The sequence below is a fragment of the Plasmodium knowlesi genome (genome assembly GCF_000006355.2).
Source record: "Plasmodium knowlesi strain H genome assembly, chromosome: 3".
Taxonomy (NCBI): Eukaryota; Apicomplexa; class Aconoidasida; order Haemosporida; family Plasmodiidae; genus Plasmodium; species Plasmodium knowlesi.
Window position 1 is genome coordinate 534,341 of NC_011904.2, and position 16,406 is coordinate 550,746.

At 41.5% G+C, this 16,406-nt stretch overlaps 5 protein-coding genes across 5 annotated transcripts; 4 read left to right on the plus strand and 1 right to left on the minus strand.

Moving 5' to 3' along the window:
* Positions 1-293: 293 nt before the first annotated feature.
* PKNH_0312000 (KIR-like protein) lies at positions 294-3,582 on the plus strand (the record flags this gene model as incomplete). Its single annotated transcript, XM_002261057.1, has 3 exons — positions 294-318; positions 1,638-2,640; positions 3,210-3,582. The coding sequence occupies 3 exons, from the start codon at positions 294-296 to the stop codon at positions 3,580-3,582; spliced, it is 1,401 nt and encodes a 466-aa protein (XP_002261093.1).
* Positions 3,583-4,071: 489 nt separating this feature from the next.
* PKNH_0312100 (conserved Plasmodium protein, unknown function) lies at positions 4,072-6,578 on the plus strand (the record flags this gene model as incomplete). The annotated part of the gene is made up of 2 exons (XM_002261058.1): positions 4,072-6,387; positions 6,534-6,578. 2 exons carry the CDS (start codon positions 4,072-4,074, stop codon positions 6,576-6,578), a joined length of 2,361 nt encoding a protein of 786 aa, XP_002261094.1.
* Positions 6,579-6,782: 204 nt separating this feature from the next.
* PKNH_0312200 (conserved Plasmodium protein, unknown function) lies at positions 6,783-8,054 on the minus strand (the record flags this gene model as incomplete). Its single annotated transcript, XM_002261059.1, has 2 exons — positions 6,783-6,976; positions 7,166-8,054. The coding sequence occupies 2 exons, from the start codon at positions 8,052-8,054 to the stop codon at positions 6,783-6,785; spliced, it is 1,083 nt and encodes a 360-aa protein (XP_002261095.1).
* A 1,373-nt stretch (positions 8,055-9,427) lies between these two features.
* PKNH_0312300 (transcription initiation factor IIE subunit alpha, putative) lies at positions 9,428-11,093 on the plus strand (the record flags this gene model as incomplete). The annotated part of the gene is made up of 4 exons (XM_002261060.1): positions 9,428-9,913; positions 10,023-10,260; positions 10,454-10,825; positions 11,008-11,093. 4 exons carry the CDS (start codon positions 9,428-9,430, stop codon positions 11,091-11,093), a joined length of 1,182 nt encoding a protein of 393 aa, XP_002261096.1.
* A 1,545-nt stretch (positions 11,094-12,638) lies between these two features.
* PKNH_0312400 (queuine tRNA-ribosyltransferase, putative) lies at positions 12,639-14,774 on the plus strand (the record flags this gene model as incomplete). Its single annotated transcript, XM_002261061.1, has 1 exon — positions 12,639-14,774. One exon carries the CDS (start codon positions 12,639-12,641, stop codon positions 14,772-14,774), a length of 2,136 nt encoding a protein of 711 aa, XP_002261097.1.
* Between the last annotated feature and the right edge of the window lie 1,632 nt (positions 14,775-16,406).

Below are 16,406 nucleotides of genomic sequence, written 5' to 3' on the forward strand. Positions count from 1 at the left end.
TAGGGTTTAGGGTTTTAGGGTTTAGGGTTTTAGGTTTAGGGTGTTAGGGTTGAGGATTTAGTGTTTATTGTTCAGGATTTAGGGTTTAGCGCGTAACGTTTGGTCTGAGGGATAAAGTTTTCTAGTCGGAGGGTGTGAAGTTTGTGGTCTGAAGGCGTAAGGTTTGTCTGCGGGAATGTAGGATAGGGGGTAAGGGAAAAGGAATGTAGGAGGATGGGGGTAAGGGAATGTAGAAGAAGGGGTAAGGGGTCTAAGGGAATGTTGGAGGATGGGGGGTAAGGGAATGTAGGAGGATGGGAAGGGAAGGAATTCTAAGGAGTGAAAGAGGGGTCTAGGGAAAGAAGGAAAGGAGATGTAAATGGGGAAGGAAAAGGAAGGGGATCTAAGGAGGAATTTCTTTCCTACACTTTTTTGTTCCGTTTGAACTGTGGGGCATTAGGTTCAATGTAATATGGCCTTCGTATATGTGAATGATATTTTTAGAATTTTTTTTCGAGGTCGATTTTAATATGGGAGAAATATGGAGAATAGTAGTTAGCATGAAATAATTCTGTTATAGTCCTTTACATGGAATATAGAGCTCATTAATATGTATTATGGTGGCAGCGGAGAAGAATAATTGATAATGGTTCTAAATATATATATACATTCATATATACATATATATACATGTATATACATATGCTATATGTATATATATAGGCATGTAGGAGTATATTTTATATATACCTACATGTATATACATGTATATGCAACATATATATATGTATATAGATGCATATGTATATACAATATATGTGTAATAATATATCAGTTCACGTATATATATATATATATTCTTTTTTATTTCTCTATATATATGAAATGTGGATATAGGGTGTTCTCACAGAGTCATATGATAAATAAGTAATTATGGAGAATGTTTTTTTTCTTCGAACATAATTGTATAAAATTATAGGAGAATAAATAATGGTTGTATAAGAAGGAGCTTTTTAAAAGGAGAAGAAGTGGGGGACGCATGTAGTAGAAGATCGAGGAAGTATTACTAATGGAATCGACCCGTGAGGAGGAAGGAATAGAATAAAATAATAATTGAAAAGGAAGGAAAAAAGGAGAATCTGAGAGAGGGGGGGGAAGGAACTGTGGTATTATTTCTTATTTATTCTTTCCATTGTATCTTTTACTTCTTTCTTTCCTTCACTTTTCCTTCACTTTTCCTTCACTTTTCCTTCCCCTTTCCTTCTCTTTCCTTCTCATTTCTTTTACTTTTCTTTCTCTTTTCCTTCTCTTTCCTTGTCCTATTCTTTTCCTTTTCCTTTTATTCCTTTTCTTTCCTTCCTTTTCTTCTCTTCCTTATCATCCATTTCTTCTCTTCCTTTTCTTCTCTTCCTTTTCTTTCTATTCCTTTTCTTTTTATTCCTTTTCTTTTTATTCCTTTTCTTTCTATTCCTTTTCTTTCTATTCCTTTTCTTTTCCTTTTCTCTTTATTTCTTTTCTTTTTCTTTTTTCTTTTCTTTTCTTTCCTATTTTTTTTTTTTCCTTTTCCTTTTCTTTCCTCTTAAAACATGAAATATATATTACTATGAAAGGAGGAAAATCATACCTTAGAAAGAAAGTAGAAAGAAAAAAGAGAGAAGAAAAAATGGCACCAATATGGGTGTTACCATCCAAATTGAGATATAGTACATTCGGTAATGATATAACATGTGGTGGGAGCGCACAGAATCCAAAGTGTAATGATGACTTAGTAGCGAAGGTGAGGAACGGATTACAGGAGAAAGGTATTAGTGATACTGATAATAACTGGATCAAAGAAATTTTAAGCAGCCACCGTAGCGCATGTTCATGGGGAAAAGATATAAGTTCAGGCGAAGATGAATGGTGTCATTGGTTTTATTATTGGTTAGGGGATCAAATAAAGGACAAACTGAAAAATGGGCAAGAATTTGCGAAGGTCATGGATTCAATTTATGGTAATTTCGCAGACGGTGGATTCACCTGTAAGTGCAATAACATATATAGTAATATTAGTAAAGAACTTTTCGAAAAGGCGAAAATACTTTTTGATTACAAGTATGACTACGACACCTTACAGAATGACCAAAACGGTCAGACGTATTCTTCTATTTCCAAATGTAGCGAAGTCTACCAAACTGCCCAATCAGCATATCATATCGTAATTCAAAATTGCGGCAAAGGGCAGTGGAAGGACACCTCCTACTGTGAAAATTTTATAACGAAACCTACGGATTTGAACCCACACCCATTACCTGCACGATCGTGCAGACCTGCTGGGGACGACTTTGGTCTTGGCAATACCGTCGTCCGTGCTGTTGGTAGGGGATTAGCTTCCATAGCCTTACCAGCCATAGCATATTTATTTTACAAGTATAAACCACAACTCTTCTCCTTTGGAGGGAACAGGAACCGCTCCTTTGGACATGGAAGGAATGGATTGAACAGGAATGGTCGAAATAGAGGAAGATCTACCCTTAGAAGTGAATTAAACACAACATACTCAGAACACGACCGCGACGGCATTTCCACCATCGGCGGATCAGATTCCATGTCAGATTACGGGTCCGATTACATGTCAGATTCCATATCCGATTCCATGTCAGAATCTATGTTAGATTCCATGTCAGAATCCATGACGGACGCATCGAACTATTCTCTTCCATATACCACTTCTTCTTATAGATGAACATCATCATCCTCCTCTTCTTATATAGATGAAAAGAGAGGATGAAGAATGCACACATTTTTGTAATAATTTAACAATGTACATTCTACAGAATTTCAATACACGCATAATATATATAGTAAGTACAGCCATTTTTTCCTTTTCTTTTCTTTCTTAACTTGTTCCGTGTTTGGATTGGTTATTTATATATACATATATATCATTTGCTCAGAATTAGGTGTATTTCATCATTATTCTTTTTTCTTTTTGATTTCAGTGTTCTTCCATCCCCTTTCTGTTACCACCTGATCTTTCACCCATTCGTCTTTCCCATATTTATTTAAACGCTTCCCTTTTTTTTTTTCTTTAAATCCTTTTCCGTATCAACTTCTTACCAAGCCTTTTCACTGTTGCGACGTTTGATCTTACCAATTGCGAACACCCCAAACGTGTATATTTGCAGTTAACGTTGTGCAAAAAAAAAAAAAAAAAAGAACATGTACCCCAATCTGATAAAACTACACAGCGAAATATATCCTTCCAGGGAAAAACGTCATTTTAAAAATACTACTATTGGGAAAGAGCGCAAGAACTTTATCGAAGTACACATACACTTTCCAATAAAAAATATTGTCCAAAGAATGTTCGCCCCGCCCCCCCCAAAAAATGACAACTACATCAGAATACGGGGACCCGTGGGGGGCAGCACCCACATTTGCTACACATGCACGAAGCTTCCCTTATCCCACACACACATGTCGAGGGGAAAAATTCAACCCCCTTTATGCTGGATCCAACATATGAAATCTGCCGCGTTCCCAAATGGTTGCCATTTCCAGTTGTGCAGTATATGTGTCACCCGATGTAAACCAAAGAAAGAAAAAATGTTGTTCGTGTAGAATTGAATTTCCCCGTGATGGCTGCGTAAACGTCGCTTTTTTTTTTTTTTTTTTTTTTTTTTTCTTACACTACTATTTTGCCATCCCGCCGACTTCTTTTATCGAGTATTTTATTTTATTTTTTTATTTTATTTTTTTTTTTTTTCCGTCCCGTTCACCCATCCGAACATTTTTCCTATTCGGGGGGACAAATAGAAGTTAGCTATTTTTCGCGTCAATTTTTTTAAGAATTTTTTTTGACCGTGTGGGATTATAAATGATAGATGGATACCTATGCGCCATTTATGGGAAGATTGGCTATTTTTTTATTTATTTATTTATTTTTTTTTTTTAACTCTTTTTTCCTGTAACGGCATATGCTCACATGCTGCTCTGGTATCACCAAAGAGGGGGTGCCCCATACGAGTTGGCTAACTAACCGTGGGTCCAGTTCGTTTGAGCGTCCACCGGCAGAGTCGCGGTAGGCCTCGCAGCGCAGCCGCGGCCACCATGTCCGTGGGGGATAAACTGAACGAGGCCTTCTGTTGGCTGAAGGAAGAGTTCGATGAGTTGATAACAGACCTGGAGGTAGACAAAAGTGAACTAAACGTGAGTGATATTTACACGAAGATTAATAACACGTTCAGGAGCATAAATGGCGGGGAAAATCCCCCCCTGTGTGCAGATGACAAGGGAGCAGGAAACAACAAGAAAACAAAAGAACGCATTAACCATGAGGAGCTCGTACCCTGGAGCAATTTGAATTACTCTCTCTTCCATTATGTACACATATACAACAAGATTAGGGAGACACTACTTATTGACGATGAGGATTTTTGTTTCAATTTCGATACAGAGAATTTTTTTTCAAAGAGGAGGTTTTCCCCGAACTTGGCATTCCACCCGCTGATTAGTTCCATTGAAGTTTCCTATTTTAACTTCCTTTTGTTTTGCATTTTGGGTGGATCGTACGATAAATTAAGGGACGGGGCCTCCAAAGAGGAAGATCCCAGCGGGGATAATCCCAACGAGGAAATCGTCGCCCCTTCCTCCCGGCGCCGAGGCAATCGCGCAGAAATAACGTACGTCTACAACGATGATCTGGCGTACAAGGAGAATTTCATCGTGACGAAGGAGGATTATGCCGCCTTGAGCGAGGTGTACACGAAAATCCCTAGTCTGCAGCGATGCCTGGAACGCGGGGAAGACGCGTTGTTCAACTTTGGCCCGCGAACCGGGGAAACCAGTACAAATAAAGCAAGTGAAAACAATGGAGATGGTAAAAATGAAATCGCTACGAATGATGACAGCTTAAGTGGAGGATGCAGCGCCGCAACCCTGACCCGAGAAGAGTTGAACGAAACGTATGCCTTTTCCCTGAAAAAAAAAACCTATATGGTGCACCCCCAAATGAACAATAAAATAACATTCTTCAACGGGGACATATCTGCAGTGGACACAGATGCAATTGTTCTCTTCGCTAATCACAACTATCGGTTTACCAAAACGATGTGCGAAAATTTGTACTCCTCAACGTTGATGAAGTTGGAGGATGAAGACAAGATGGAAATTAAGTGTAAGAAGAGTGGAGAGGTGTATCTAACGAATAGTTACGATGGAATACACAAATATGTTCTACACGTTATGCTACCAAAGTACAGCAGTAAATATATATTAGCTACCCATAACACCATGAATGTATGTATACAGGAAATTCTATGCATATGTGTAGATAAAAGGATACAATCTATTTCGATTCCCATTGTTTGTTTTGGTTTGTTCTTCCCCATCAATATTTTTTTAGTCAGTTTTCTCAAGAGTCTACGTTCCTTATTTTTACTCCCCCAGTTCTACAATGCCATCAGGTCGGTTGTGCTCGTTACCAACTCTAATGACTTGTACCTCCTGGCTTTGAAATATGGCTCCATATTTTTTCCTCGATGTCGTGAGGAAATGTTCCTCTCCGCGAATATCGCTATTTTGGGAAATAAATTGGGATCCATCGATGTGCGGAACAGGGGGATTCGAATTTTCAGGACGCTGCGGAGAATCACCCGAGGTGGGCGCGTGCATCGCAGAAGAAGGAAAATGGGGGAGATAGCCAATGCAAAGTGGCACCCTACCGAGAAGGATACTTCTGCCAATACACTTAACCGTGCCGAGAACGGGTCTTCCGCTTGGCCCAAATCATACAGCTCATCATCATCGTCAATAAATTCATCCTCCTCAGTTGCGTCGTCCGCCTCGTCCAGATCCTCCACATCCCCCGCCTCATCAGATATTTTCAAGGAAACAGACACCGATTTTTTAAGTCTAAAAACGGAAAGCGAAGGCCATACAAATTTATACAAGCTACATGACATTAACAAAAGGGAAGACAACATGATGGCAAATCTGGAGTTCTGTCTCCGTCTAAGTTCCATGTACAACATAAAAAATAAATACAGTGAATTTGAAAAGGATTCTTTTCTCTATGAATACGGGATAGATAAACATGGAAGGAAAACAATGGTCGTCAATTTTTTTAGGTTTCCTCAAACGTATAATTACCATTTGTTGTTTCTCTATATATTGTTCCACTTCAACTCTTTCATGCGTAATCATTTTGTGCTACTTTTTATTTTCTCTGAAAGCATCGCAACGCAAATCACCAACGTCTTGTCTCTCTTCAAGGATATTTTCCAACTCGTTACAGATTTTTTGCATAACCTAAAGGTTATTTATTTTTTCAACTATTCCCTCGCCTTCAAGCTTTTCATCTATGTCCTCTACCCATTCATCCCGGAAAACATATACAACAATATCGTATACCTTAATGATGGACAGGTGAGGATAGGAGTAGTGTCCAAATGATTGCTGTGGAGAAGCTATGGAAATGTTAACTGAGCTCCCTCCCAACCCATGAAACAAGCATATGTTTCTATATCACCTCTCCCATCTTCCTTACCCACTTTCTTCCCCCTCAAATGTAGGAACTATCGAAATACTTCGACGTTAAAAAGGCCTTGAGACAATGAGGACAGGGGAAGGGACCCGGATCGATTCACCCTGTGCGTATACATTTTTTCTCTGCATGCTAAGGTGTCCTTTTGTATGTGCCTATCTTTGCTTTCATATTCCTTTCCACCATTTCCGCGTACATTTGGTGATTTTTTTCCTTTTTTTTCTCTTTTTTTTTTTTTTTTTTTTTTTTTTTTGTGATTCCGCCAGCGTAACTTACCTCACTTCTTAAACAACGACGTGAAGGTCTTGATGATACCGCTTTCCTGCGGTGCCGATGTGTCCTGGGAACCTGGGGGAGGCCCCCCGCGTGCCAGGTCCTTCCCCTTCTTCATCCGCCGGAGACGCTCAGCCCACTCCTCGTCCCCGTACTCGCGTAGAATCAAGCTGCTGTTGGCCAACAGGTTGGATGATCCTAAGGGGGGGGCAAGTAGTTCGTATTGTTTTAAGGGGGGGTATGCATACGGTTGGTGGTGTGCAACCGCAACCGCGTCTCCCCCTGCATCGACATGTTCGTCGACATGTACATCGACGTGTATATGGACGTATACATTTGGGAACCCTCCCGCGCTATGCTGTGCTATGCCGCCCTATGTCATGTTACCATATATGTAGGCAGTCATGTTAAAGAAGTTATTCCGAGACACATTGAAGGGCTTGTTCTCCACGTCCGACGAGGGAGGAACAATGGACGGTGGTGCAGATTGCGCTGTAGATGGCGTTGTAGATGGCGTTGTAGATGGCGTTGTAGATGGCGTTGTAGATGGCGTTGTAGATGGCGCTGTAGACTGTAGGCGCGACTGAGATATATCGAGGGAACTTGCGGGTTTGTCCAAGTGCCTAATTTCAGTGTGCTTTCCCTTGATATCCCTGTCCTCACGACGAATGTGAGAGAGGCTGGAGAGGTATCCATCTTTACATTTAAGGGCGGTGCACTCGACTTTTATTTCCTGCTTTAACATCTTGATTAAAATATGCTTCATTCTCTCGTTTTCCGTTTTTTTGCACGTGACGACTAGGACACCAACTCCTTCCTTTTTGGGGGAGGGCCTCGTCACGGGAGATTCACCTGGGGGGGTATTTTCACCACAGAGTGATGATGTTCCTCCCATTACGGTACGTGTGGCGTTCTGTCCACCACTCAGCACACACGCGTTCTTCACTTTTGCCTGTCCGGCGGGTGCATCCTCCCCGATATCCTTCCCCGCGGAATTGCCACCCAAGTTGGGGTTAAAAATGACGATGGCGCTGTAAACGTAGTTGTTTCTTACGCAACTGTAATCTTCTACAGAGAGAAACTCAAAGCGCTCGTGAAAGACCGCGGGATTTTTGAAGGCCTGATTTAATTTGACCGACTTATTTTCAAGATCCTTCTTCACTTCTTTTTTTTTTTTAATCCAATCCTTGCCGTACACATTTTCTATGTTGAGGATACCCAGAAGGATGACCTCACGTTCCTTGTCACCCATCCGGTCTGCACGCTCTGGTTTCATTTTCATCGCGAATGGAGATGCAACAGTATATAGCGGTGTAGCAGTATAGTGAGTGGTGTTGCTTATCAGGTCAGACGGTTGGCGAGGTGGAGTCCCGCTTGGCGCTCTTCGCTGTGAAGGTGCGCGCCGTCAGTTCTTCTCCGATGGGGATTATCCAGTGGAGAACGACAAAAAAAAAAAAATAAAAATAAAATAATAATAAATAAAAAAATAATAAAAATAAAAATAAATAAAGTGCAAACAGAATTGTGCACCAAATGAATTCAAAGCAAACGAAACAGAACAAACGAATGCGCACGGGAGGGGGGGAAGTAGCAACTGCACAGACGAATGGGGGTTCCGCCTGGACCGTCGCGCACGCGGGCAGGAGGGAGGGTAACTAAAAATTGCGCCTTAAAAAATGTGTGGCAAGGGAGGCAATTCCCAAATTGGGGGGGGGGACACGTAAAAAAGAGGACGACCCGTTCCCTGGACGACTAAATAAATGTGCATGCAGGATTTAGTAACCCCACTTTGGAACCATAACCGGTGGGGTCATTTTTTTTTCCCCCCCCCTGTGGGGGTAGCGTAGCACGGACTATCCATCCTTGCAGGAAAAAAAAAAAAAAAAAAAAAAAAAAAAAAAATTTACAAAAGGGGAAAAGGACGGATGGGGGAAAAGCCAATGTGAGCGCAATGCAAAGGGACCAACTCGGGAACTTCTCCAAGAGCTTTCTCCAACCTTCGCCATATAACGAAATAAGCAAATGTAGGGGAAAAAAAAAAAAAAAAAAAATTCCACCACACGCCGAATCCCCTAACATTTCCAACTACAACGCGCTACATAGAAGGGGCTACTTCGGAAAAAAAAAAAAAAAAAAAAAAAAAAAAAAAAATCAAAAGCTGGGAAGTGAGGAAAAAGAAAGTGGAAAAGAGGAGAAGGAACGAATAAACAAAGCAACGACGAAGAAAAGGAGCACTACCCTTTTTTCTACGTGTATAATTACGTACTTCTGTCGCCTCTTATTCTTTTATGCTTCTGTTTTGGGACTCCCTTTGAGAAGTTAAGGCGTGCCCATCATTCTACCCCGCATCGGCCATCAGCGACTTTCTTACGACGACATTTACCGCTTGGAACAAGTGGCCCTTCTAAGTGGGCCGCGGAACTACAACTGCTGATGCGGAAAGGCACACATCATGCGCTGATTCTCGCCGACACGTTGATCCATTGGCCCATCTGAACAACACTCTTTCACCATGTCGTTATCCTACGTACTTAAAAGCAGGTATATGATAGGTTGCAGTTAGGGTAAGGCCCACTCAGCTTAGTTCTTCTCTCTCTCCCCCCACCACCTCCCCCTTCCTACATACTCCATTGAATGAGCAAATGCAAGATGGAAAAATCAAAGGAAATTTTCTATGACAAGGAGAAGAGGTTCTTTCTGCACCTCATGATATACGTGAGTAGATTTTTTCTAAACGATGATGAAATCGTTGTCTTCGATTTGTTTGTCCATAACGAATGCCTCTACTTAGAGAAGGATATAATTAACAGCCTTAATATGAACGAGCAGAAAATACGAAGCATTCTCTCTAAACTTTTGAAGGAGAAGTTTATCATCCAAGTACAGAAACTTAAAACCACTGAGAGGGGATCTACTTTTCAAGTGTATTACTGCCTGAACAACTACATAGTTTACGTGATAGATTATCGAATTAGAGAGATGGAGGTGCAGCTGAGGAAGGATCGAAATGACAACGATATGTATGTCTGTAACTTCTGCAAGGCAACGTACTCTCAGTTGGATGCTCAGCTACTCCCTCTAGACTCCTACGATGCCCACTTCCTCTGTTTCTGCAACAATAAAATTGAACTCGTCGTAAGTACCAAGAGGGAGGCGGGTCAGCCTGCACAGAACACTGTCCACTACATCTCACTGATCAGTACACCCCATATCATACCACACACCACACTCATCACCACTGTAGGAGAAAGACGAAAGCAACCACGACCGCATCTACAATCGGTACACCAAGTACATAAATATCTTGAAGGAGCACACGGAGAAGCTCAAAAATTACTTCATTCCCCTATACACGGAGAAGTTTAGCAGGGTGGTACCCAACTCTCTGCACTCCCTCGCCGCGGACAACTCATCAGACGAATCCATGACGAACAATTCTTCTGAGTTGTCCCTCACGAATAATTCCTCCCAGGTGTCTCAAAGTAGGTTCCAGCGTCGTGGCGATCCAGTCATCCACTGTGTGTATATACATATATGTATACGTATGTGTATACGTATGCATATACGTGTGTGTATACGTGCGTGTATATACTTGTGTGATTGCTGTGGTGATCATTGTGGTGATTACCCCCGTGACAGTGGCATACCGCGGCTGTATTTGTTCTCCCCTCGCAGACAACCCCGGAAAGTTGCCTGAACAGAAGAGAGCAAAGAACGAAGAAACACCCACGGACACCTGCAGCAGCGTTATCCGCTCAGACAAAAAAATAAAAATATGCATGAATGTAAAGGGGAAAAAAGGAACCAACAAAGTGGTAGCCTCTTCCACTGTTGGAAAGACCACTAGCCCAGAGAAGGACCAAGGGGAAGATAATATTGAACAGAAGGGCCACATTACAGGAAGGACAAAACATAAAAGTGCTGACTTGGCCCAGGTGCAACAAAGTACCAGCGAGATGGTCGTGTTGAAGGATTCCCTGAAGACCAATGAGCCGGAAATGCCCCTGTTCTTTATAGAAAAATTCAAGAAGGAGTTTTCCCTTATGGGTATGTGAATTATAGTTGGAGTGTCTGCTTGTTTGCTTCTCGGGAGTAGTGACCGCTCGCGTGTTTTTCTGCAAGCGAAACCCATTTTTTGTTTTATTTTATAGTATGTTATCATTTTACTTTATTTATTATTTTATTATTTTTTTTTTAATTTTTTTTATTATTTTATTTTTTCTTTTTAGATGCCCAGAAACTGCAGCAAGACATGACTCAGGACGAATTCGAACGCTTCATGGAGTTGCAGGATGAGTACCTGGACCTGATTTGAATTCCCAACTTTGAGCCCAGCATGGGGACGAAGGAGACTGCTTGGCGTGAAGGAGTAATTAATTTTTATGGGGCACCCCAAAGATAGGACAACCGTCATCCTGAAACTTGAATCTGGCAACTGAATTGTCTAAAGTACCCATGATGGGAAAGAAAACCCTTTTGATGTTCCTTGTACGATTTTTGCAAGGGATAAATTATGAATGGGTTCTTCTCTGCCATGCATTACAGGCTAGGCAGGTGTACCCCCCCTCAAATGTGCCTACGTGTGCATATGTGTATAGATGCTGAGTGATCCTTCGTGCATGTCCGTCGAAGTAAAAGTTTTGCACTATCCACACCGTAACGTAGCTGTGTTTTTGTCTGATTGGAGAGTGCTGTATTTTTTTTTTTTTCTGCGCTTTTTCTTTAGTAGTTACTGATAAGGGTATTTTATTATTTTATTTTTTTTTTCCCCCTTTAACTGCATTGTGTGGAAGATCGACACGCGAGATGTGCTTGAAGTGATCTGTTGGCACATCACAGGTGCAGGCAGTCTTGCGCGTCACGACGTTTATTTTTTGTCCCCGAATTGTATCCGTTGATTTGATCATTTGCCATTTTGCTTTTCCACTTTGTTTTGCTTTTTTCGTTTCCCCCTTTATTTGTAAGACCCTCGTTGCGTCACTTTTTTTTTTTTTTTTTTTTTTTTTTTCTTCCTCCCTTGTTCCTGCCCAAGGTATAACAATTAAAAGCGTTTATGTGTCCCGTCCTTCGTCCGATCCGGTCCCAAATGCCAATTTATTTTTTAAGTGAAGAGAACAATGAAAACAGAGCTTTGTGGGTGCATTTTGCTAGTTGCATCAATGTGACGAGGTAGAAAAGAACAGGCCGGAGAGTTAGCCGCTTAGAGTAGATGCAACCACTGGTGGGAGGGTTAGCCACACCTTGAGAAGTTTTCCTCAATGGAGGTGTAAAAGTTTGGTACAGCTTCCCGACATTTTCCGACTAAATGTCGTTGCCGCTATGCGTTATGACTGAGGGGTGGTGAGTGCTATCTTCCTTTGAAAATAATTCCGGAGTACCTCGATATAATGTAATGATTCTGTTAGATGCTGGAACCCGCCTCCACATTTTAGCAACACGTTTTTGGAGTGACGAAGGAGGAAAAATTAATGTAAAAAGGGAAGTAAAAAAAATAGGTGCACCTAAAATTATTAATTTTTTTTTTTTTTTTTTTTTTTTTTTTCAATACCCCGTTGTACTGAAAGGATGAGAGATGGACTGATTAACCCAACGATGGCGCATCTAATTCACGAGGATAAAAGCACGAACAGGTTTAGCCACCACAGGAATGATCAACAATTTTGAAAAAACTGCAAAGCAATTTGCACTCCAATGGGTTATCCCTTCCGAGTGGGTGTTAAAATGGAGTTGTAACAAAATAGCATATAGATTATTTTATTATTATTTTTTTTTTCCATCCAAGGAGCAAATCTTATGCTAACCACGCGTCTCTGCCCTAAAGAAGTGAAATCATTGAACTGGACTTTCTCTTTAGCTCGACATGGAAGAACCTAATCATAAGTCAAATCGAAAAAAGAAGGCCACCTTCCCTGAGAGTAACTCCACTTCAAGCGTAAACCAAAAGAGTAAAAAAAAAAAAATAAAAGTTGGAAGTGATATAGAGAGCAATGGAGGTGAAATGGCGAGAGGAGATTCTCTGCAGAGTAGGGTCCATCAGGAACCCATACCATTTGACTTTTTCACGGAAGATGACTATAAGAAGTACAACGAATTTGTGAACTTCTGTGAGGAGAGCTTTGCCTACATCGACATGGAAGACGTGAATAAACACATCTCTGATCTCAGATCAAGGGGTGGTCAAGCGGAGTTGTACTTGTCCAACGTTGTTAGCAGTTCGAGTGACGAGGGGGGAGAGGATGGCTGCAACGGGGAATCGCAGAAAAGGAAAAACACTACCCCCAGGAAAGAACAAAAGTACAAGAAAAATTTGAAGCTAATAAACATAAAGAAGCATAAGCGAGCCAGAATCAACTTGATACTGATTAAGAAGAAGTACACGGGGGGAAAAGAACAGGAGGAGGAAAAAATTACTGTTCATCATACGGAAGGCCGTCTGGTCGCCAAGAAAAATACGGTGGTTATGTCCCCCATTTTTATGCCTGTCGGCACGAAAAGTTGCATCAAGGGGCTTGTGCAGGAAGAAGTGCAGTTCCTGTGCAACGATATAATCCTGAGCAACACGTACCACTTAGCGAACATATTTGACGTATCAACTTTTGTGGATAACAAAGGGATTAACAACTTCATCCGTTTTCCCAATGCCATGCTGACGGATTCGGGGGGGTTTCAGATGGTGTCCCTGAGCAAGCGAATAAAGATACTGGAAGAAGGGATCCTCTTCGATAACATCTACGACGCTTCTGTTATGCGTAGGAACGTTCGCGCTGTGGGGGGGGTCGACGAAGTGAAGGAGGCGAAGGATGTGATGCAAGCGGTTTCCCCCAACCCAACGGATACCGCTAACCAAATGGATGCCCCTACCCCCGGCGATGCCACCATCAGGACCGGGAGAGAAATCCTGTTGACGCCCGAAACCTCCATAAGGCTGCAGAACAAAATCGGAACTGACATCATCATGGCCCTGGACGATGTGCGCCCCGCAACGGAAACCGACGTGGAAAAGATAGAGGAGGCCACTCACAGAACAAACAGGTGGCTGCAGAGGTGCATAGAAGCCCACAGCAGGGAAAAAGAGCAAACCCTCTTTGGAATAATCCAGGGGGGTCTCCACATCAGACTGAGAAACGTATCGATGGAGTTCATATTGAAGCAGAAACTGAATGGCTATGCTGTGGGGGGGCTTTGTGGTGGAGAAAAAAAAAGAGACTTCTTTAACGTAGTGCACCATTGCTCAAATGAGAAAAATAAAAAATATAATCGTTTGCCAGAAAATAGATGCAGATACATTATGGGCATTGGATACCTTGTTGACATTCTCTTTTGCTCTCTCCTGGGTTACGACATGTACGACTGTGTGTATGCATCGAGGACGGCTAGGTTTAACACAGCTTTGAGTTATGACGGAACGATAAAATTGAAGCAAGCCCAATATGCCTTTGATTTCTCTCCACTTGTGCGCAGTTGCCATTGTTATGTGTGTTCTAATTTTTCTAAATCAGCTTTGCATCTACTTATTTCGAAGAAGAACCCAATTGTGAATGTCCTCTTGACCATCCATAACATTTACTTTACCTTGCACTTTTGCTACCTCCTCCGAGTTGCTATCTTTTTAGAGAAAACGGACCAGTTCGTCACCACTTTTCTGTACAACTACTTCGTCATTGGTTCCAAGAATGGAAACTATAAGATCCCCGATAATGACAAGGCACCTCTGGGTGGAGATACGGCAAATGGAGGACCAATTCACCCCCACGAGACAAACACACAAAATAAACCAACATATGTAGAAAAGAATGGAATAGTGAAGGACACATCAACTACACCGACTAGTGATGAACCCCCATCAAAGGAGGCAACTCAACCTAGTTGCTACCCACATACCTGCACAACCCCTACAGAGGACCAAAAGGGTGAAATGGTAAAGGAGTTAAAGGATAAGTTACCAAACTGGGCTTTACAGGCGCTGCAATATGCACAAATAGAACTCACTTTTTAAAAAAAAAAAAAAAAACCTCATCATGTGTTTACGTACAATAAGGGGAAAACAGCCATTTTTATTTACCCTCCCCCCTGGTGTGCAAAAAAAATGGAATCATTTGAATGGATCTCCTAGGTACCATTTTTCCCATAAAAATAATTCGTTCACATTTCAATTTTGACTTTTTAAAAATGAGATGATTGTGGGTGAGTTGATTAGTGTGTGTGTGCTGTTACAGGGGATGTACCAAAAAGGGGGGGAGTCCAGAAAGAGGGCTTCTTCCTACGTAGCTATGCACCGATTCAACAGTCATTTAGGAGATGAAACTCCTTCCCACCCCAACGGGTACTTCAAACTAATTTTCAGAAAATTCTTCCCCAGAGTTGTCTTACCACAAAAGACACACTCAAAAGGCTATCTTGTGTGTGTGCATATTGGCGGGGTTAATGGAAAAAGGCCTCGTTGCGCATGCTGGAACACTGGCCTAGCGAAAACTCTCCAGAGATTGTGCAAAAAATGTTCAAGGCTCTTTTGCGAGATCCTTATTCACATTTCAAGATTTGGTAATTTTTTTTTTTTTTTTTTTTTTTCACTTCGTCAATGGAAGCTGTCTAGCGCGGTGGGAAGGAAAACGGTGCGATGAAATGAGGTTAGGCGCTGTGCGAAGAGAAACCAATGAAAGCTAAACGAAGCTAAACGAAGCTAAACGAAGCAAATCGCATCAAATCGCAGCTATGTAAAACTTACGCTCCGCGTGGAACATTAAGCAATCGAGGTTCTACACACGTAATTTTTTTCCATCACTCCTAAGTGCCAAATAGCGTTTTCCAAAAAAGAAAAAAAAGCTAAAGAGAACACACTGGCTAAATCAAGCTGACAAACAAACTGACAAACAAGCTAGAAAAGAAAACGGACCATCGAGCTGCGAACACCCCCAGTATCGGATTAGCCCCATTTTGAAGTAAGCTCATATTCCTCCAGACCCTTTGTTTATGTCCCCCTTGTTATGTCCTCAATTGTGACACGCTTCCCATGTTTGTGTCCATAAAGTGGGACCCAACCTTTCCTTCCCATCTTTGTGATCGTTCTTCATGTGCCCTCAGAGGGTCATCTCCACAAATCATTATCTGGAGTTATGAGAAAAAAAAATAAAATAACTCCGTTCATTGAGACCCCTTCACTGGTGTGGCATTATCGTAGAAGTGCTTGCCTTCACGACATTCATTCGCTTTACCGTTACTATCCTCTTCACGTTATTTTTACCAACATGGCACTAACAATTTTATTCGTTTTTTTTTTTCTTTTTTTTTTGACAAAATGTGGCTAGCATTTGTGTAAATTAACTTCCTCTACTTTGTGGTGTGAGAGAAAAAAAAAAAAAAAAAAACATACGTGTTATACTTCCTGTCCTTTTAAGACAATTTCACATCAGGACACCACTCGAACAATCGATCGGTAAAGGGAAGAGCGTACCAAAGATAAAGAAATATCCTCCCTCCCCAGAGAGTTGCAACACACGGTAACCAAAACATTTCACAAAAAATGTTGCCTTTGTGACGTAAAAAAATGTTACATCGATGTGCCACGTAAAAATGCGCAGAAAGGAGTTGTTCCAACTCCCGTGAAAAAATTTCTACGTTTGCCATACGC